The sequence below is a fragment of the Anguilla rostrata genome, chromosome 3 (assembly GCF_018555375.3).
Source record: "Anguilla rostrata isolate EN2019 chromosome 3, ASM1855537v3, whole genome shotgun sequence".
Lineage (NCBI taxonomy): Eukaryota > Metazoa > Chordata > Actinopteri > Anguilliformes > Anguillidae > Anguilla > Anguilla rostrata.
In genome coordinates, this window is record NC_057935.1 from 45,363,118 (window position 1) to 45,386,468 (window position 23,351).

A 23,351-nucleotide genomic window follows, 5' to 3' on the forward strand; every position below is an offset into this window, starting at 1 on the left:
ATTTGTGTAGAGCTCACTGAAGCGCTGGAGCGAATGAGAAATCAGCAGCGTGTCTCTCTTCCCGCCCGAGGGACTGGGTGTTTAGATACACACAACCCAAATGGCGTGTGATGGATTAAAATCACAAGGTCCGCTCCAGAGACCGTAATTGGCCTTGAAAGCGTTCCTGTCAGCGTCTGAGAATAGATTTGTTCTCGGTCCGTCTGCCGCAGGTTTTGGGAGAATATCCGCAATTAATGCTTGGAGTACGCTATGCTAGCGCGCATAAAGTAGCGTCTTCGATTCCCGATTGCCCTTGCAAAAGTCCCAATCCGACCACCTAGACCAAATGCTGCCCACTGCTCCCAAGGATCTGAATCCGGCAGAAAATATTTAAATAAAATTGAGAAGTGGATGTTGCCCGTCAGGTCCTGTGAGGCTATCCTGTGTGCAGTCAGACAAAATGACACTTGTGTGTAACTGCCGTGGGTAATCCTTACTCATCAACCAAGGAGATCATATCTGACTGTGGTCTTGGGTTACCTGACTGGTGCAGTTAGAATCGTGCTACAGAGCTAAGCATAGGCAGCCTGTGAACATTCCTGCCTTTACACTGTACATTTTTTTTAGCCAGCTTGAGTGAAATGTGGTATATAACAACATAATAATAATAATAGTAATAATAATGAAGTGTTGACAATGAAATGGTTTTATATATAGAAATTGTTATATAGGCTAAAAGTACAAAAATGTAAGAAATTAAAAAGATACCAGTTTTTCCCCATTCACATCATTTGAAAATTACTCTGTTAATTTTCCTTGTATGCTTCATTGACAACTATGTAATGCAGTAGTTCCAAAACCTGTTCCTGGAGATCTACCATCCTGTAGGTAGATTTCATTTTAACCCTAATTTGGCACACCTGATTGTATAGAAGTGTAAGTGTCCATTGGCCTTACTTGATATAGGCTAAGCGCTTTCATCATCTTGTATAGCCTATTTGAATGCGTCCAAGTTGGTCAGAATGAGTTTTTGTCTGTATGGTGAGTAAAATGTTGTATCACTGTGCAAGAAAGAACAAGCTAATGGTCGCACAGCAGTGAATGTTCTAGCAGTAATGGGTTCTGGTGGTGCACGTTTTCCTGGCATGGTTTCAGTACACTCATACCCTTGGAAGGCAAGGTCAATGTCAGTTCTTACTCTGTGATACTGAGCTAGCACCTTCACTCGGTGTTAAAGCATTTCATTCCTGCTGAGGAGGGGTGGCTTTCCATATTACCCCACCCCCACCCACAATCTAAGTAATCACCAAGTGGCTTGAGAAGCATGGTATTAACATTTTTCGTATATCACTCAATTTAGTGATGGGATGTTCTCTAATAACACGAGATGGTATTTTTTTAAGTGCAAGTTGGTAAGGGCGAGTCGTGGAAGAGTGCTGCTGGATTTCCGTGGAATTCCAGGCGCGAGGAGACTCTCTATGCAATAACGCACATAAGCTGTATTGGCCACATTTGGAGGCCCGACCCTATTTAGTTACATTCATTTTTTTTTTTTTAAACACTACCTATATGTTGGCAAAACAAACAGAAATGTGACCAGTCTGTTGTAACTAATTGAGAACTGCCATGGTTGGCATGTCACAGCTGTACTTCTGTGTGATTTCCACACATTTGCAAAAGCTCTGTGTCACATCCGAGGAGTCGAGGGAAAACAAGATCTCCATTTTGGGGCAGATTATTTTAGCAGTTACATCTGCGGTCACAGAGGGCTTTATTTGTTATATACCTTTGAGAAGCAGGTAGTCGCCATTGTGTGGCAGTGAAGGTGGAGGTTGTTCCCATGCATCTTTACCGCAGCAGACTCGCATGATGTCACGATGGTGTATTTGCCATTCTCTCCTTTTTTTTATCTGTTCATGACACCATGCAGTTGACAGCTTTTACTGAGATCACTTCCCTAATCAATCATAACAAGAATAACTGTTAATATATGTGCTACCCAGGGCTCCTGCTAGCCAGTGGCGTGAGTATTGATCGCCCTGGAAACTGGGATTGGCTGTCACGCCCCCCAGCCCCACTACTTCGCCCCCTGGACTCCTGCCCACATTTCTTAATGCTAAATGAGTCATCAAACACTGCGGATAAGAAATGGCAGTGCGGGGTTACCTGTGGTTATCTCTCTGTCTTTTTCTCTCGCTTGCTAGCTCTCTCTCTCTCTCGCTCTCTCTGTCTGTCTCTCACCCCTGTCCCCTCCCCCCACTGCTGGGACTGCAGCCGTTCCTGGGGCTTCAAAGGCGGGCTTTACTGAGCAGAGCAGTTCAGGAGAAAATGGCTGCTGTTTCCAAGCCTTGTTTGTGCATCTGTCAGGAGATGACTGCTCAGGAGAAAATGGGGTCTTCCGCATGTCAAGACGGAATGAATTTTCCCCCCAGCTCTTTAAGTGTATTTTTTCACTTTTGTGTCCCTTTCTCAACATCTGTTTAAAACAAAAAAGTATATAGGCCTATATATATATATATATATGTGTGTATGTATACACAGCACCCTGTAAAAGTATGGTAACAGTAGCATGAAATTATTTTTGCTGTATAGGCTACTTTAAAGCCCTTGATTTGAGATCAAAAAAATAATGTGAGACAGAAGTGCAGACAATCAGCTTTTATTTAATGTTTTACCATTTTACAGAAATGGCTATTTTTGTGTTGAGACCCCCCATTTTCAGCTGTGCAAAATTGAGTTAACGGATCAGTGACAGGTGTTAACCGTTGCTCAGGTGTTTCCTTTTGCATGGATGGTTCACACAAGAGAGCAGTGAGTTTTTAATCTTGGTTTTAGCCTTCGTTTTCATTTGTGGAGATCGTATTTGGAGTTAGAAGGCATAAACCGTAATGAAGACCAGAGAAGTAATTATGTCTGGAAAAGCAACTGAGAGACCAGAAGAATTCATAATAAATAATAGCACAGAAACTGAGTATATCAAGTACAGCAGTCTTGAAAATGTGTAGGCCTATAGCAAAGTAAGAAATTCCATTCTGCCATCTACACACTGTATATCAGTGGACGTGTTAATGCAGAAAAAAAAAATGCAAGAAAAAAATTACACTGCGTTATGTGGTCCTTTTATTAAAGGTTACAACGGGTGATGACCCAGACCACAAAATAATTACTCCTCTTTCTTTGAGCTAGTCATCTTTCAGTGTCTGACATTGGTGTTGTTTATTGATCATAATATTTACACAGCCATTTTAGCATTGCAAGATTCAAAGAGAAAGCGCACAATTTGAACGAAAGGTCATAAACAAGATGTCACACCCTAGCTAGCTTGGTCTGCATGAGTAAATTAAAATCTCTCCTAAGGTTTTTTAATATTATTAGCCTGTGTGGCAAAAATTAGGCTGGTTTTGATCAAATTAAGAAAAAGTTATTTGTAGCATATTTTATCCTGCCAATCCCACTTTTTCATTCCGCTTATGTTACCAGTGTCATAATAAAATTATGAATGACATAGGCCTACATTTATTGTGTTACTATTGCGAGTTGGCATATTAGGGAAAAATTGTTATTTTTATCAGAACGCAAGTGAATTAGTATAAAACACAGACTTCGAAATGCCCTGCGTCGCATGCATGCATGCACACTGAGAACTGTACCCACCCTTCCCCCAGTTTGCTGCATATTTTTCATGGATTGCTATTCAAATTATAATCTGTTACAGGGTTGCTTTGCAAACCAAAGAACAAAGTTATTTCCATCCATGGCAACCTGTGATTCGATTGAGATATCTGTCAAAATATGCTCCCACTCGCTCAGCTGAAAAGCTGCCAGGGACCTACTATAGAATGGTAAATATAACTAAAGGGCCCTTTCAGCATTCCCCGCTTTTGTGAAATGTGTCATTTTAAATCTGAAAGTGGATGTATAATTGCACTGTATAATGTATAATTGCAATCCAAATTTGTGGATTGGTGTTATTGTTTGATCATAAGGTGTGCTCTAGTTCTGTTCAAGCCCCTCTGTGCTGATCTCTTTCTTTCCGTCTTGGCGTGACAGGGTAATCGGGCTGTCTTGCGGTCCCACACCACAAACCGTCCAGTTCTATTAATGGAGCAGCCTGGCCAGCAAAAATATCCTCTTGTGTTTGAGATTTTATCTCTTATGGGCCTGTGTAGTTTCATGATCAGAGCATTACGATGCCAGTAGTCTCATTATTGCACTCCTGAGGCTGAATGTGAGGGGATATTTATATCTGAGTTGCTATACTGCTCTAAATTCTCTTTTTTTCCATCAGTAATTTACATAAGACAGTAACAAGGGATGATTTTGCAGTCCCAGCTGTCTTGCATCCCTGTAGGAGTCACTTTAAAAAGGTCCCACAATTTGGGGGTGGCTACGAGGTCACAACTAAATATACTGTGTCACCATCTCATGTCGTAGGTTGGGCTGACAGAGCCCCCGAGGTCTCAGAAAGAGTCAGCGAAGAGCGAGTTGTGTAGATCTGCCGAGCTTCTTTAACCTTTTCAAATGCCACGGTAAAAAAGATTTGATGTGTGCGTGCATACGCTCTGTTAATCTGGTCGAACATGGGCTTTAACCCTTAAATGGTCTGCTTGGCCAAGCGGTATCATTGTGTGTGTGTGTGTGTCCGTCCGTGTCTGTGTTTGTCTGGTGTGGCAGTGAAACGGTTAAGTGAGGAGAGCTTAGAGAAGTAAACCTAGGGTGGCACATTTGCAAAGAAAAACAAAAGACCTTTAAGGGGGAAATACTACTGGCAGAAAAATGAGTTCCATTGTGTTTGCTTACATATGTTGCCTAATTTTCCGTTAAGTACAACATGAGAGTAGATGTGTGAATTGGCTCACTGGTAATTGTTAGGCTAAATCTGGCTAATGGTTAGCTTGTTGCTTGTCAGCCTTTATCAGATCATCTTTTGTTGTCTTAAAGCATCAATTTATTACTGTGTCAATTTAGGGCACAGATCTATTGATCTCAAAGGTGTAGGGTTTCCTACAGCCATGTTTGGTCTTTTGGTGAATGTTGTAAAAATGGAGAAACTATAGTTTGTTTTTTAATTAAGTGAGGATGTGTGCAATGGCTTTGCAGATGACTATCTCATGTTACGCTGAGCTGCTATTTCATACCACAAACTCTGGAGCTCTCTTGCTAGTTTGTTAGTTACCCATCCCATGTACTTATTGGATATTATTAATTTAGTTAAAAGTTAGTTTAGTTGTAATAGGCTACTAGTTTAAAAGAAAATTCTGAAAGCATTCCCACTGCTGTCAATCTGACTTATCGATGATTTATTAATGAGGACAGTGTTGTGGGTGAGTGGTTATGTTCTCATTAATATGTCTGGTTACCTTAGTTATACTACTGATCTATCTGGCTAATTAGTATTGATTACTCCCTGGAGGCAGAAAGCATTGGCAGAAGTCAACTTCTGCTTTGTTTATTCTTTGTGTAATTAAGAAGCTAACTCCAGCTTCTCAGTTGATACACACATTTTGTAGCGGGGTTTGTTTTTTAATTTTTATTTTATACACCAATACTTTTTAAGCCTACTTTCAAAATTGTTCACTGTATTCACTGAAATTGTTTCTACACCAACAGAAAACACTTGAGTGTACAAAGTGTAACATTCACAAAATCATTTGTGTGTGACATCTTTCATCTTGACAAATTGCCTAAACTAAATACAACAGAAAACCCTGACATGTTTGGTTTAAGTAACTATTTCAGTTGGGTGATTTGAGGTTTTAACTGCTTATTATCTTAGTATAATCACACTGGCTCTGCCTCCACTGTGTTGGTTCACTCTTTCCTGTGGTAATAATGGTGAAGAGCCACAGTTTGACATTGATTGATTGTATTTTCTTCACTTGTTCTTCACTAGCTTTTTCATTTAGCCTAAGTCCAGAGTGATTTTGAATTGGGACTTTGAAAAAAAATTTTCTCTCCCCCGTTTATAGTCATTGAACAGGGACTCTATTTTTTAGAATCCCTAAACATTTTCTGCTGCCAAGTTTGCATTTAATTTAATTTCCCTTTATGTGCAGTGTTGTATCCTTGTGGAACAGTGCAGATAGGCAGATATGGAGGCAGAAAGGTTGCTTCTTTTGCTGCATGCATACAGGTAGCCTATATAAGGTGTTGCCCGTGCTCTGTAGGAAACACTAGTTGGTTTCTTGACAGGTCAATATGTAGCCATGCCCATACACCCACACATTCCATGCACATGTAATGAATAGTAATGAATAATGCAATTTGCTGCCTAAGGCTCTTCCTTCGGTATTCAAAGATCATTGCAAAGCCTTTCAGAAATGTCCTTTTTTTTTTCTTTTATCATGCAAATGTGGAGAGGACCTACGTAGTTTGCCCTTTTAAGGTGCACAATTGAATGATGCACAATATTTTTTAAAACCACTTACTTAAATTGGTTTTGGTTTGGAGCTAGACAGCTCCGTGGCATGGGAAAATACACGTGAAAAGACATCACAATATGATTCATTCATTCATTCATTCATTTTTTTTTGCAGGATTGGGTATAATTGGGGTTTTCAACCTTTTCTCATCCAGGGACCTCCAACTAGGCACAAAGGCATCCCAGGGAACACCATCATAAGTAAAAAAATGTATATTAATAAAAAAAATGTAACTATTAAAAAAAAAATCTGTAAAAAGGTGTTCTAAAGATTTTGGCGGGTGGGGGAGGGGATACGTGTATTCTGTAGTGCAGACAAAATGTTCCCCTTAATGCACGAGTTACAACAAATTAACCAGCTATCCCTGTCAGCAGATCACAACCTTGCTTATATTAAGTAAAACTACAATTTTGATATGCATGATGCTGAAAATAATAGGTAAATTATATGGATTTTTTTTTATTTGCTTTTGTTCGAAACCAGGATTTCCCGGCCTAATATATCTGTGTACATGAGTGTGTACATGAGGTAGCCGAGTTAACTCCATTCTTGCTTTGCGACCTTACTGTAAATCCCGAAAAGAGGAAGCTTTTAGACTTGGACTTTACACATTTACCACCCCATAAAAATATCTTTAAGCCTGCATACGGAGGCCGAGAGGTGTAGCTCGCGAGAGATAAGGAAACTGGCGGAAGAAACCTTTGAACCCGTCCTCTTATCAGATTACTGTTGAAAAGTATGAAACGTAGTTCTGCTTAGCCTGTGGTCTGAAGAGGATTGCGGGTGAACCGGGGAGACTGAGCTGTGATCCGGTGGGGGGTGCAGTTGTGGGAGCCTACGCTTCTTTGTGTAGAATGGGTGCAGTGTCTATGACATTGTGTTCCAATGCCATATAGCGCGGGCGTACGCGTGTGTGCACTTGCAGAGCCTCTGTGAGTGTGCTTAGAGAAGGGCGCGAGGGGGGGGGAGGGAGCTCAGTTCAGGGAATCTGCACAGTCTACTTCCCATCTGCTGCGGTTATATTTTACAGCCAGTTTTACAACCCCTGAGCTTGTTAGGCGGCACCACTGGACACCGGTGAAGAATATAGCGAGTATGTAGCAAGTCCTGTTTCTATATGCAGTGTGGTCTGAGCACATATCTATGTTATGTGCAAGTTTTTTTTTCCCTCCATAGTACAGCTGAATTAAACGCAAACACATTTTTGCGATAGACCATTAATCTCAGAGTGGGCTCATTGCTATTAAGTGTGAGAGGATTATACTCTTTAAAAATGATCTGGTGTTTATTTGATCAAATTTCACCGGTTTCTGTGAATGGTGGCTTGACTTTGCATTCCGGCTGTGGTGTTTTTATAATGTGTCAATGTTTATAATTTTCAAAGATGAGGGGCCGAAACCTCTTGTCTGGGGGGGAGGGGGTTGCTAAACATTTACACTGAGCATTTCCCCAGGGGAAGAAGAAAGCATTTTGATGAGAGAGATGTTAATGCACAGAGACTGCTGTTGCCGATGATTCTATCATGTGTCCATCTGATGGATGGATTAGCACAGGAGAAGTCCCACAAGGACACAGGCCCCTCCAGTGCCTCTTGCTAATTGTGTTTTAACTTTGGTGCTAAAAGGCAGTGGAGGCATCCGGGCAACGGCTTCCAGCTTTGAAGCGCAAGGGAACCAGCAGGCCCCGCTAGTGAGCTAATTAACCGCACTGCTCCGGCCCCTCAGGAGCCTAAACCAGGCCCGAGCAAACCTGCTTACCGTGAAAAGCCGGGAGTACGGAGTACTTTGTCTGGTAAATGCGCTGTTTTCACCCACATTCATTAGGTAGGCAGTTCCACAGCACGCTTCACCTTTTCTTTACTGTGGTAGCGAGCTATTTTCCATGCTTGTTGGTCTGAGATATTGATAGCCTATCTGTATGTTGGGAATCACCCGGGGATTGATTCATAGGCCCGGTCTGCCGGTTTTTGACAATCTCTCGTGGGATGCCTTTCCGTAAGGCATAGACAACAAACTATTTTTTGATTATTAATAAATACTGTTTTCTTCGCCCATGTCTAAGTCAAAATCGTGTGTATGTTCAAAGCATTGCATCCAGTATCTACAAGCATTCTGTGCTTTGTAATTTTGCCTGACACTGAAGGTCAGTACTGTTTTGAAAACGGTGTACAGCAGCCAGCTACAGTTGAAGCTCAAGGATATGAACACTTTGGGAATGCATTTATTGATTGGAGCCATATAATAAATGTCATTGCTACAATGGAGGTAGTTGCTTCTGTTGACAGCATATATATATATATATACACACTTTATTTATATATATATATATATATTAATATATAAATATATATATTTATACATTATATATATATATTATAATATAATATTATACATATACATATATATATTTACAGTCACTGCGAGAGAGTTGATTTCTCTAGTAAGCTCGTCAAAAGCTGCAAGTACAATCACATAACTTTAACATGGCTTACTATAATGATAATGTTGAAAATCCAAATCCTGAAGATATTGCACTAGCTAATTATTCATCAGACTATTCCGAGGATTTTGTCGAGCCTCTTCACTTTGATTACTGACTCTATTTATTTGAACCGGAATACACAGACGAAGAGCTAAATAAAATTTGTGTGCGCACAGAATAGTGTAGTTTACGATCCATTTTTCCGTCAAGTTGAGATGGAATTATTTTCAGTTTCAACATTCATTTTCAAAGTACATTGAACCTGTCGCATATCTTTCCCTATAGATGTCGTGGTGAAGACGGAATAGAGGAGAAAAAAACGTATAGCCAAAGCCTGACAATGAAGCAGCTACTTAAAATACTATTACATTTTAATAATGGCACATGCCAAATCATGCATTCAGTGCGTACACATTACTCACTGAAATTCATTAAATCATTTAAAGGTCGAGGTAGTAAATTACTGTATATTTGTAAGGTAAACTGATGGACACTGTGACCATTCATAGAAAAGCCCTGGATGTATTTTAAATAAAATAATATTTGTAGATTAACGTCACAACTCCTCCTTGATAATTGGCCTTCTGATAATGCGTGGGTTTGGATAACGTGCGCTTGTGGAGCGGGCTTCCGTTATTTTTATCCGTTCCAACAGCTTTTCGAGAAAAGGGAAGAACACACCGATGATTCCCAGATGAATTGCACCACGGTGGATTAATTTCTTCTGCAGTCACTTCAGGACACGCACATACATTGTGAGTGGGCATGTTTCTCACCAGTCGAACGTCAGCTGCTTGGACAGGCTTTTCGCTTGGAAACGGGGCCGGAGCTTCGACATTGTGGGAGAGCACTGTAGGCCGAGCGAGAGGTGAATTATTCATGCTGAGAAACATGTTCAATCCCGCTGGCAACGTGCCAGCGAAAATTGGGACAACACTGCTCCTTGTCTGTTCCTTCATAGTTCTTGCTTGTTGCTATGCTACCGGAGAGAAACCCTGGAGCATACGAAGGAGTTACGAGGACATGTAGAGAGACACTTGAAAAGCTGAGGGGGCTGACGCAGACAGCGCCTTTCATAGACCAGGCACTGTCTCTTAGTGCGCCTTGTTATAGGCCTACATATTTTGTTTATTTTACCTTTATTTAGCCGGGTAAACCGAGAGAGCTCCATTGTCACTCGCTGGGCCTGCATCACGAAGCAGGATTACCGAGCTGGCTGGATAACCAAACTGAGTTAAAAACCAGAACAGCTCTCTTTACTTACGTCCTTGTTCCATATTTGGGAGGTTTCCTGGTTTCGCTCAGTGCAGTTGTCCAGCTAACTCAATAATCCTGCTTCGTGACACAGGCCACTGGAGAATACGGGGGAAAGTCATGTGCGTAGCCAGTCAGATTTTGGGGACGATTAGGCAGCCCAATGCAGAGAGGCAGTTTTATGAGAATTTTGTGTAGTGAGTCGGGACTTACGGTCTCATCTGAAGGACACCACCTTTTGCAGTACAGTGCCCCTGTCTCTGTGTTGGGGAATTTGATTTCTGTTTGATTTAGAAGGAAGAGTGCCCCCCAATGGCCTATTAGCCTAATGCTTCTTCTGGTAGCAGCTTTCCCATCCAAGTACTAACCAAGCCAATGCCTGTGTGGTTTCCTGAGCTGCTACTTTAGCAGCTCCACAGTGACCTACAAAACAAATGACATTCTAATACAAGCCTGTCATCACCTTTTATCCAGTGTGCTCTTAGGTGCGAAACGATGTGTTATTTAAGCTGCTTAAATGCTGTTCTTTTGCTGCCTTTGTGTTGTCTTAGCTGCCTGTATGCAAAATAGTGCCTGTATTGACTACCACTACATTTCTCAAAGTGCAGGTATGTTTATGTCTAGAAATTTGATGGCAAAGGACCTTCTCTCTTGTTTGTTGGCCAGCGCCAAAGTCACATTTCAAAGCTGTAACCAGAGAAATGCTGGAAGCCATTTCACTGTGCCATCACATGTAGTCTGGCGGATTCAAATTAAATAGGCTACTTAAAAGGATAATAATTAATTTGTATGCTTGGAGCTGTAGTTCAGTAAGGTTGCTCTCACTTGTATCAAAGGTGACAAACCAATAACATTTAATAGTGTGAAAACCGCACAAAGTTGTCGCACCTTTTCCCAACCCAAGTGAGAGATGCAGAAAGCTAGAATTGAAATTCTATGATGTGCGGAAGCACCCTAAGCACACATTTATGATCCTAATCAGCCAGAGGGAGGTGTGTGTGTGTGTGTGTGTGCGCCTGCCTGCCTATGTTTGCACACGTAGCATCGAGGTGCTAAAAAACCTCTGTTGAATGAACGGTTTGCCTTTGACGGCTGAGATACAAACGGGAGGGAATAATTTCATTTGAAAATTTCACTTCACATCTCACTGTAAACCGTTTGTTACAAACATTAGCTCTAGCCCAAACTGGACGTTGGTTTGCAGTTGAGCTTCTTGTTGATGGAAATGAATTTTACCGTCATTATAGATCACAGTAAAGGAAATGCTTGGTACCTGCAGTGCTTAACCTAAACCGGATCCAGACGTAAGAGCCATTTGAGATTGGAACAATAATTTTAAAAAGTTATGTTTACCGTGCGTGTTTTAGTTTGGGATTAAATTGTTTTACAAAGTTAATCTTTATTATGCCTGTTCCATCTTGGTTATTTTTTAAACATAATCAAAATTCAAGTTAAAAGCATTCTGATTTGAGGCCGTCTGGGTAGTGTATAAGCTCTCGCCTACCACCGCAGAGACTTGGGTTCAATCCCCGGCAGCGGTACTTCCGGCTTGGTCAGACGTTGCTATGAACACAATTGGCAGTGTTCGCGGGTGGGAAGCCGGTGAGGGTATGAGTCCTGATCGTTGCATTAGCGACTCCTACTGGTTGGTCGGGGTGCCTGTTCAGCAGGCAGAGGATCTGGGGGAGATAGCGTGAACCTCCGCACGCATTACGCTCTCCCAGTGAAACTCCTCACTGTCAGGTGAAAAGAAGCAGCTGGCGACTCCACATGTATCAGAGCCTGGCATGTGGTAGTCTACACCCTCCCCAGACCGACAGAGGATAGCGCATCGACCAGGACTGTGATACACACAGGGAATTGGTATAAAGACTAAATTGGGGAGAAAATGGAAAAAAAGCATTCTGATTTGTATGGGACATGAGGGGGGATAGATCTGAATTGTCTCTTGTTTGCCTAAAACATTGGCAGTCTGAGAGTGAACAGGTATTTTTGCAGAGTTTAGATTGGAGAATGCCTTAGATTTTATTATTTTTTGGATTGTTTATGACTTCCACAATAAACAAGAGGTTGTGGTTCATGTCAGATGTGAAGAGTGAAGATCATAGCAAAGGTGAAGTGATCCAAAAAAAGAACATTCTTTTGTTCAGATTATTATTTAGGCTACAGATGAGGAAAATTAGCCAGCGTCTCTATCTGTGGATCTGCACACTCTCCCAACCCCGTCTTTCTGGTTGCCTCTAGGCGTTTGTCACTTTATGGGTGTCTATATTTCTGGTTGCTTCTCGTGTCATTAAAATGCACACGCACCTAACTCGTCCTATATATACCGTCTGTACCTTTTAATATGTGCTAATCATCATACTGTTAACATTAGCCTAGATGAGCATTCTCAGAAAAACGGGGCTTAACAAAGAACTGTGCCCAAATCCTCTTAATCGTTTTAAGCCCTTTCCCGAAATATCAGGCACATTTGATGTAGACGGCTAATAACTAGCTTCTCACACGAGGATATCTTCTCAGTGTGGTTCCACAATATGTGTGTTGCAGCGCTTTAACACCAGGGAAGATAATTGTCCACTCCCCTGAGCCCTGATGAAAATGTAGGTCACGCTGATGGGGTGGGAAGGAAAAAACGTAAAAACAAAAGGGCGCTTCTGCCTCCGCGTTTGCGATGGTGTCGGCGCAGAGCCGCAGACCCGGTAACTCGATCCGTAATGGTCGGGAGTGGAAAGAAAATGTATTTTTTAAACGGAGGGCTGGCTGTAGAGCAGGACGAGCCACGGAGGTCAGCAGATTGCAAGTGCACGTTGCTTGAAGAGACAGCCATGCTTTTCGAAATGAACACAGCAGGTGGTGCACAGTGGAGAGTGAAATCATTTCTAAAGTCATTTCATTTATTAAAGACGTGTGACTAGAATGTTGAGGGTGCACGCTACCTACACAAACCTGAGGGGATCTTAACCCTGAAATTCTTTTTCAATGGCTACTTGATTTGTCCACCGATGACATGTTTGGAAAAATGTACAGACTTACCCAGTCTTCTTGATATCCGTTTCTTGTCCTGTAAAAATCTGCCAGAATGACACTTTTGGCATCACGGCCACACCCATTCTTAATGTAACATTGACAAATAGCTGAGTAAGTGGCCTGATTCAGATGCAGGACAGGGCAGGTACGGTATTGGTCAGACTTAGAATACATTTCTTTCTAGGCTTCCAGTAGTGGCAAGTCCAATTTAATACAACAGCATCAAATTAGGATGAAGTTTCCATTTAAGATGAGTTTTCATTTTCCTTACTACACAATTCCATTGTTCATAATGCTGTGTCAGTTTTGGTAAACTCAAGCAAAGACTTAAATGTATTGCTCAACGTTAAGACAATGTTATAACAAACGTGATGTATACTCTTGGTAATACGACTCTGGTTTGTGTGCTTTTTGCTCTGATATTTGGCCTTGTGTTCAAATCAGAAATTGACCCGTTTTTGCTAGAACTAGGGCGCAACCATTTTGGAACAAGCTGGGTTCTGATGTCACTAGGTCGGGTTGTCTCTGCTCCTATTATTGGATTGCTGACTTTCAATGAGCTCAACGATTAATCATGAGAAACAAAACACAGAATCCAAGGTTGAGCCTTTTCGTATTGCCCCTGGATGTTCAAATTAGTATTGCCAAACAAAATTTATTAATTTTCACAAATTGTCTAACTGGCTGTGTTGGTTCCCCATGCTAGGTAGCTAGCTAGTAGTTTTGCCCTCCCACCTACAGCATCTCGCCTCAGTCTTTTTGAGGTCATAAGAAGAAATCGTCTGCGTTCATCAAATACCCCATCTCCCACGTAATCTGACTGATCGCCCCGTCCCACATCTGGACTCCCGCATGCCATTTCAGAGCAGTCACCCAGCGGTGCTGTAGTTGTGGTCTCCTCAGAGGCAGTTTGTGAAAATGATTAATTTTACCCTCAACATAGAAATGAAAAATAAAAGCATTGCACTCTGGTCTTCTCTTACACATTGGATGACCATGATTGAAATATACTGTAGGAATACAGTAAATTTACTGTTTGCTTAACATTGTTCCTGAGAGTTAAGGGCAACATTCTTGAACATTAGCAGAATTACCATTCTGAGAATTTAAATTTTAATTGTTATTATTAATTATTTTTTGTAATTACATAAGCATACTTGTTTTGTAGAACATTGTTTTGAGTGGAAAGTACTTGTGGAATTTCTGGAAGCATCACTTGTGGGGTTAGGCATGAAAGTTGAAAATGGATCTTTTGAGGGGATGTAGTCTCTGAATCCAGATGACCAGATCCCAGCAGAGCTTGAGACTCCCATCTTGCTGTCTCAGAACTTCCCTTGCTCTAACAGCAGTAGCCACACTGCAGATGAGCCAGCATGGACACTGGTTGAATTCACAGAGGGCGGTTTGTGGAAGAGTGACATACTTGACATATTTGTCACATGTGACATGTTATCACTCAAGCTCAGGCTTTCACCAGGCTTACAGCAGAGTGCTGATAAGCCATGTACACAAAGCTAGGTCACAGTGCCCATCAAAGGTGTAGCCTAGTAATTGAATGATTTGTCCCAATATGTCATAGGTTGCTGTTTCTTAGACCTTTGCCACTGAACCTTTGTTTCCAAATGTCATTCGTATTTACTGTTGTTAAATTAATTGGTGTTTTGTACAACTTTTCGATAATGTTCCTTGCCATTGGACTAGTGACATTCTTAGCCCAATATACTGATCCTTATGAATTTTAATTTAAACCTTACTGCCTTTTCTCAAGAAAATGTGGTGTGTTCTCTCAGGCTACTGCCACTGTCTGAATTGGCTGCATTGTGAAGGAATTAATTTAGTGCTGTTGATCTCATATTTCTCTTTCTTTGTCTCTCTCTCACACACAGAGTGGGCCCACCCTTCATAGAGACCTCATCAGTTGAGGTGGGCTAAGATGAGTATAACCAGTGATGAAGTCAACTTCTTGGTTTACCGATATCTCCAGGAATCTGGTAAGATCATCTTTCAGATATTACTGCTCACCTGAACTTAAACTATTATAGAAATATATAAACAGTTTCTCCATCTTTCATCACAGTAAATGGTGGAAACCCACAGGAAGCTCAAACCAAAAATCACTGTCTAATACATTGGTTCTCCACTTAGATATGATGGATCCATTTCATTTCTAATATATAACCTAGCCCACAATCAAGTAAATGTCATTCCAACTCATCTAACTCCAGCTTATGATACCACTTTCCCCCATTGGAGAGAATGGATCCAGAAAGTGTAGTGGAGGCTGCATTTCAGATGAAACATGGCTCAGATGGAAACAGGACACCCATACTTAAGTGATGTCTTAAGTATCATGATTGTGACTTCAGAAATCAATAGATCTGCCTCCATTACATGTTTAACAGACTGCTTCATTACCTTGGAAATGATAAGAAGTGGAGGAATCTTATTGCAGTGACATCAGTTGATTGTGGGCTAGGTTATATTAGAAATGAAATTTCATTTCGGCAAATTAAATAAACGCCACAGCAATTATTTATTAGAATTTGGTTCCCCTTGAACCGATAACTTGAGTTACTGTAGCCTTGGTCATTCTACCGCAAAATAATAAAAAAAAGAAATGTATGTGACTGAATAGATGAAATGGCTAGGCTCCTTATTGTACATATTCTGAGAATGCCTTGATATACAGAATGTTTACACTATTTACCATGTGCTTGTCTTACAATGGTCAAGAGAACCATTTCCCAGATTACCTGCCGGTGAAGAAAACGTGTTTGCGTAGACGTGTGGTTTAAAATGCCTTTGTATCAGCAAGGCAAATTGTGAATCATTGTAATGCAGCTTCTCCACTGAGCTCAATATCTCGCCTGCATAATAATAAAATCTGCATTCTAGGCATATCTTTAATGCCATTATTTTTAGTTTCCCGTGTGTGGATTCAGTAGCACTGCTGAGTTAGGCAAAGTGTATACGGATCAGGGCACATGGTACCTACACTACTTTTCATGGTCTCAAAGGGTGCGTATATATTGTCAAAATGGTTCACGGGTACAGTTTGTTTTTACCATGGATTCCTACACCAGAAATGTACGGGTTTGGATCATTCTGAAATATTTGCCTTTAAACTGGGCCTTAGTGATGTATTTGTACTGACACACCAGCCCTGCCTGGTGCTATCCTGGGTTGAATGTACTGTGTCCCATCCCAGAATAGTAACTGAGTCCCTATATTCACACTGCCCTATTTTTTATGGAAAATAAGGCAATTGCCAGCGATCGATCCGTCTTTCGGGGTTGCGTTCGCATACACCTTTCACTTTCAATGCCATTGAATAATACCCAGGATCGCCCTCCTTAATAGATTCCTCTGCGGTTTAAGATCACTGTAAAGGTTATTTCTCGGTGGCCTTGATTGCGGTCGGATTTGAATGTAATACAGTAAGATGTGTCGAGACCGAAGCCGCGGGTCCCTGGTGGGCAATAGCCGGGCGCATAACATGCTATTGAAACTCGCTGCGTAAGCAGTACCGAGGTAGCCGGCGTGCTGTGGGGATGGGGCGGCGTGGTGGAGATTTCCCCCGCGTTTCCACGCTCGCTAAATCATGCCCCTCACGTCTCCCCCCCCCACCCACCCCCCCAGGTTTCTCCCACTCGGCTTTCACCTTCGGCATAGAGAGCCACATCAGCCAGTCCAACATCAATGGAACGCTAGTGCCCCCTGCTGCCCTCATCTCCATCCTGCAGAAGGGCCTTCAGTACGTGGAGGCGGAGATCAGCATCAACGAGGTAAGCCTGCGAGGGGCCCCCGGATGCCCGCGAGGGGTGCAGTCCCCCCCCGCTGCGCTCTGTGGGACCCCTATGGGAACAGGAACTTCGCATCGACAGTTTCACATACCTCTCTCTGTCAAATTTTAAAAGCCAAAGTAAACAAAAAAAAAAAAGTGCACTTTAAGAAAAAAAAGAACTTCAGTCTCTTTAAGTCTTATCTTTTCTCAGAGGTTGACTCATCCTATTACTGACTGCCTCCATTAGTCGAACTAAGAGCCGACTCTTAAGTGGGAAAAGTGGTTAGTCGAGCTTGGCGGAAATGAAAGTAGTTTATCCGTGAGAGCATCGTCCTGAATTTTCCTCCCCTCGAGAGAGAGGCAAGGCTTTCATGTGCAGCTGGTGTAAATTCTGGAGTGCGCTACTCAATCTTAGAGCCAATATGGCCATGTTCATTGGCCTCTACAGTTTCGCATGACTCTTGATGCAATTTGGTGGGTGTACTTCGTAAACGCAACTTGGCTTAATGCTTTAGCTGTGCGTTCAGTCCTTTGAGCCTTCTATCAGTTCATAGACCTCAAACTAACTTTATACCATAATAAAGTGGGACTCAAGAACGTCTGAGTTTTTTTTAGTTTTAGCTTATTTAGTTTAGTTTACTTATTATTAATGATGAAGTGCTGACCTCAGTTGTGTATCACCAGGCACACGCACTCTTTCACAGCTTACAGCAGGATGCGATTTTCAGCAAAAGTCTACTACTTGTGTTCCCCGAGGCATTTAGGGCTGACAAATGAAATCTCTGCCATGTTTTCGGGATACTTGACGGGTGCGGCCATTTTACCCCCCTGCAGGATGGCACGGTCTTCGACGGGCGGCCGATCGAGTCCCTGTCGCTCATTGACGCGGTGATGCCGGACGTGGTGCAGACGCGTCAGCAGGCTTTCCGGGAGAAGCTAGCACAGCAGCAGCAGCAACAGCAGCAGCAGCAGCAGCAGCAGCAGCAACAGGCCGTCGGCGCCATGGCGACCGTACAGCCGAACGCGCCGAAGAACGGGGAGACCACCATGAACGGGGACGAGAACGGGGCGCACACGATGAGTAAGGACAGAGCCCCGAAAATAATTGCCGCCATTTTGTGGTACCTCAGAGATATGAGCGAATTGCAAATGGAGGCCAAGTTTGGAATATTGAAACGATTTATTAATAACCAATAAACCAGAAGGAATACAGACCCGATTAACATTTTTATTCCCTGCATCAGCTTTCAGAATGATAACATCTCCTTTTATCCCACATCTCTTTAACAATAGTTTTCAGACATGTGCCTTTGTCTGATTTTGATAGTATTTCATGGGTTTGTAATAAATTTAAAAGGTGACTCATTTAATCTTTGTATCTTGGAGGTTATACTGTACTTTCATAGCCCCTCCTTAGAATACATTAAGTATATGGAACCCCTACTGCCGAGTATTTTCTGGTCCTCAGAAGTGAATGTTGTTTTCTTCAGAGAATTTGAGGTTGGTATTGATGTCAGATTTCATCACCCAAAAAGGAAGCCCCTCTCCATTCATTCTAAGCACTATTGATCTAGTCTGTTGTCGTACACATCCATTCCTGCTCTACCTGCTGCAGTAAAGGCATTCAGCATTATTCCACTAGTAATTTCTTCCATTGCCTCTAAACCAAGGGTGCTCATCTGGCCCAGGAGGCCAATAGTATTGCAGGTTTTATTTCCTACCTGATAGCCAGTTGATTGATTAATGTCACTGATTGGCCAGAGGTTCCACTCACCCAGTGTGCCTTGTCTAAATCTGTCTCTGGTTAGAGGGCAAGAATGAAAATCAACATTTGTACTGGCCTGAAGAGCTGGATTTGAATATCTCATCTTAAATTTTCACCTTCGTTCTTAGGCTTTTATTGCGCAAAGTTTCTACTTTTTGCCTGTGCTGCATGAAAGGGGTCATCAGTTGACCTCATCCTGTTTGACGAGAAGCAAAACATTTTAAGAAGCTTATTTTGTGTTTTGGGCAGACCGTTACAGGGTGAAATTAGTAAATGTCAGATTTGATTGTCAGGACCTAGAGACGATACTTTAAATGTCAGCCGATGGCTTCATGAGGACTTCAGAGCAGATGCCATGCACAAGTGCTGAGTCCTGCGTGTCTGGGTTCAGTGGGTTGTAAAAAAGCAAACCTTAATATTGTTAAGCTTCTGAGTGGCATTCGTTTGTGGTGTTAAAAAAAAAAAATAAATAATTTTTGCCGGCTTAACTCCAAAACCTTCCTCTCTATATTCAGATTTTAAATGGTTTTTGTTATTGTCAGTTTTAAGTGTTGCTTCATGCAGTGTGATTTTGTTTACTTTTTTTTAAAGGTTACACCGGAAACATTGTTAAAGTGCAAAAGCTTGCTGTCTTGTGGTTGCTGTTTCAAAAGACATGCAAAGCGCAGTCTCAGATCAGTGGCTGTGACGCAAGGAAGGACCTCTGATTGATAATCACCCTGTCTAGATCTGCATTCAACCGTTACTCTACCATGACAACTTTACATGAAGCACATCTAAAAGCAAGGGCATATGGTGTTTTGAAAACATGTTTTTAGAGTAGGTGTTTCACAGATCATTGTTTCCATGGTGATGGGAGCTGACTCAAGTTTTCTTATTCATAGACATTAGCTGCTAGGGCTTTTTTTTGAGCACATCATTGTAACCACCAAACAATAACAGAATAGCCTGCTGCAGTTGCTCGAACGCAAATGCTGTCAATTGACGAATACAATAACCTTATGAAAATGTTTCTGATTTATCATATAATTATCTTGTTGGGTACGATTGCTCATTCGTCTTCTGTGTCTGGAAATGTGCACCGTTCACTTTCCATTAATAGCTATGCGACAAAGACCATCCAGTAAAAATCAGTAAGCCACACCAGCATTGTGAGCAGCTTCAACAAAATCGATGCTGGATGCCAGAAATGTTATCTCAAGCCTCATAAATCAAGCAATTCAAAACCAGCAGGTATTTTTAGGGTTGCTTTATAGTGTGCGATATGCTGAGGTGACTTCCATAGCAAAGCCGCATAAATGCGACCTCATAACATTGTTGCATTTAGATATTATCCAGAGCCACTTGCAAAAGTGCATATACAAAGGTGTTTCAGCAAACCAGACATATTATCAAGAGAAAGAAGAGACTTTAAAAAAAGAGAAGCGACTAAGGTGCATTTGCTGTATATCTCTCCAAGGCCTGGAAATAGAGTGTGTATTGTTCTGCAGAATAAAAGAGAAGATGGAGTAAATGAGATTTGATGAAGCCAGAGGGAACAGGGGGTTCATGCGTGGGCCACGTCCTTGAGTAGTGTTATGTAGGGAGACCGCCGTCTGTGCTAACGGGAGGGGGCGGCTGTCTGGTTGCCGCAGATAACCACGCGGAGATCGCCATGGAGATCGACGGGCAGATGGAGATCCCTGCCAACAAGGCGACCGTGCTGAGGGGCCACGAATCCGAGGTCTTCATCTGCGCCTGGAACCCTGTCAGCGATCTCCTGGCATCGGGGTGAGTCATCTCCGGAGTACGGCGAGGATGAGTAGATTTTGTTAGCCGACCAGCACCTGCATGCCATATTACTGATGACCAGACTCTGTTAATGTTATTAAAGGGATGATGAGCCACAGAAAATTGCCTCCATTTTTCTCAAGCTCACATTATCTTTTTGGTTCCCAGCTCGGGTGACTCTACTGCACGGATCTGGAACCTGAACGAGAGTGGGAACAATGGTTCCACCCAGCTGGTTCTCAGACACTGCATTAGAGAGGGTGGGCAGGATGTCCCCAGCAACAAGGATGTTACCTCCCTGGACTGGAACGTGAGTGCTCAGATGCTTTTATTTACACACCCTGGTATGTATGTATTAGTTAATGCTGCTGGGATTAGTTTTCATGATGCAAAAGTGTTTTTCCCCCTTTTTGTCTGTTTTTTTTTCATTCTTTAATTTTTGCCTACCTAAAGTTCCCCACGGCTCTGTATTGGGTTTGTTTCTGTTTAGTCCCTGGGTCTGTCGCTTTGCAATTATACTGTTGGTGTTACCTGTCTTCCCATTCTTATTTTCAGGATCTGTTTCTACTTCATGTATATCGAGTCTGCTGAACATTTCCCTTTACTTTTTTTCAGCCAGCTTAGCCTCTCTAATCAGCTGATGTCGAATGTATTGCAACATTATAACAGCTAAATAGTTCCAATACTTAGCTAATACTCTTTCCGCACTTTCACACAGCTGTCTCCCCTTGAAGCGTGAAGGTGCTTTGCTTTTGTGTAGTGCTTTAAGTTTTCTGTGCTTTTTTCCCCTCTGTATTTTGCTCTACTGTTCGCCAGTGCCCTTAAAGGATGTACTTTTTATTGGCCATCTCCTTTAGACACTCCTTTTTTTAAAACATTTTATTACTTCTGTATTTTTCTTTCTCTGTAATTTGTGAAATGTTACGGCTTCACTTAGATTAAATATCTTTGTTCTGACTCATATTTTCTATTTTAAGAGATCTCCTGTTAGCTTTCTTTTAAATCGGCAGCATGAACTAACTTATTTTTACATTAGCATTCAAACAGTTTTGTAGTTATTCTTCTGCTGTAATGTGATATCTTTCATGCGTTTGATGTCATGAAGTTCTAGAATTAGTCTGCTATGTAGTTGTTGTGCATAATGACTGCAAGGATAATAATGAATACATTTTATACCTTATTTCATTGACAGAGTGATGGGACACTCCTAGCAACAGGATCATATGACGGCTTTGCGAGGATATGGACTAAAGATGGTACATTAATTAAAATGCAATTACTGGTTATTTCATTATTTATGTGTGTGTGTATATATATATATAGTATTTATATGTATTATTAAAAGTATTGTTTCACTCATTGGTTGGCTCAAACATGGTATTATAGTCCTATTAATGCCAATTTATTAATATATATATTTATTGATTCATATTTTTCCCCCACAGGTAATCTGGCGAGCACATTAGGGCAGCATAAAGGTCCTATATTTGCACTGAAGTGGAATAAGAAAGGAAACTCCATCCTGAGCGCAGGGGTGGACAAGGTGTGTGAAAAGCTTCATGTGAAATCGCATTTCTTTTCCCTCCGTCTTAAAAACGGTGGGGAGTGTGAAAAAGCTCTTCAGCAGTCCTGTCTCTGGCAGGCACTTGGCAGTGTGTTTGTCTGAATTTTTTAGCACCCTGAATCCTGACTTCTGCCTGGTCTTGCATGCAGTCTGAAATCCATTTGTATTTTTTGTTTACTTTTTAACTTTGGTAACAAATTGCCCAGGGATTGGCAGTACATGAAATGCATATATATGCACATTTGAATGATATGTCCTATGTAATATAGATTTCTCTCCTCTTTTTTGCATGGTTTATACCTCTGCACTGCCTGCGAAGTAGCCTATCACCATTTTGGTTTTAGTTTCCAGATATATTTGTGTGGGAGGCATCTTGACTTGTTGTAGCAAAATGCACTGTGTGTATTTTCATGCTTTGGGGGATCTGTATGAAGTCCATGCTGAGGAGGGGCGCTAGCTAACGAACATTAACGTGTTGATCGTCTCTTTCTCTCACCCCAGACGACAATCATCTGGGACGCACACACAGGTGAAGCCAAGCAGCAGTTCCCCTTCCATTCAGGTAGGTGGCAGCGTCAGCAGCTCACCCCAGTCGACAGGAGAGTGTCTGAAACAGTAGTCCCGTTGTGTGGAGGAGGAGAGCATTTTTGGGAGTACTGACACTACCTGTTACACTATCAAACAGCATTGTGCATCCCCCTCTTCCCATTTGCTGTAACATGTCCTCAGTCAGTTGTTGTGCTGAAGGTCCTCTTCTTTTTCTGATGTGCCAAGATTGGGCTGCGTGCTGCTTGAAATCATTTTTATATTGTCACAACCAGCATTTCCAATAATGAGATGCCATTTAAAAATTTTTTATTATGCTTTTTGAAGTCCTTCCTGTTAAGCATTACTGTAACAGTGAAGTGAAATTCCTGTTGAGATACAAGCGTAAATAAATGAAATTCAGGCAGCATGTGGAATGCAGAGATTGAGCAATGGTGTTGAACTCGTGCACCCCCATGATTCCTGCAAATAAACAGCAGCTGCAGCAGCAGCCATTTTTTGTGTATTCAGTCGTGCCGTTTTTGCTCCCGATGTAAATGGCATCAAACTGTAAAAGCTCCTCTGAGAGCCTGAAGTCATCAGAATATCTCATCGTGTGAGAATGTATTTTAAGTACGTGAGCTTTCGCACAGCTTCTCTTTTTGTGATTCTTCATGAACAAATGAAAAATCTGGAGTAGGTTTACTCTATTCCAGGCTGTAGGTTATGTATTTGAGGATTTGTGGACCCTTATGATTTGCATAACATAAATGT

General features: G+C 41.7%; 1 protein-coding gene across 2 annotated transcripts in view; it reads left to right on the top strand.

The window, feature by feature from the left end:
- The window catches only part of LOC135250981 (F-box-like/WD repeat-containing protein TBL1X), a 43,812-nt gene that overhangs the window by 13,739 nt on the left and 6,722 nt on the right, over nt 1-23,351 (top strand). For both annotated transcript variants that reach the window (XM_064327881.1, XM_064327880.1), the window contains exons 2-9: nt 15,056-15,160; nt 16,809-16,954; nt 17,788-18,034; nt 20,353-20,488; nt 20,657-20,798; nt 21,681-21,744; nt 21,934-22,031; nt 22,554-22,614. In XM_064327881.1, the coding sequence (XP_064183951.1) occupies nt 15,103-15,160; nt 16,809-16,954; nt 17,788-18,034; nt 20,353-20,488; nt 20,657-20,798; nt 21,681-21,744; nt 21,934-22,031; nt 22,554-22,614 (952 nt within the window). In that variant the 5' untranslated portion in view covers nt 15,056-15,102. The remainder of the gene's footprint in view (nt 1-15,055; nt 15,161-16,808; nt 16,955-17,787; nt 18,035-20,352; nt 20,489-20,656; nt 20,799-21,680; nt 21,745-21,933; nt 22,032-22,553; nt 22,615-23,351) is intronic.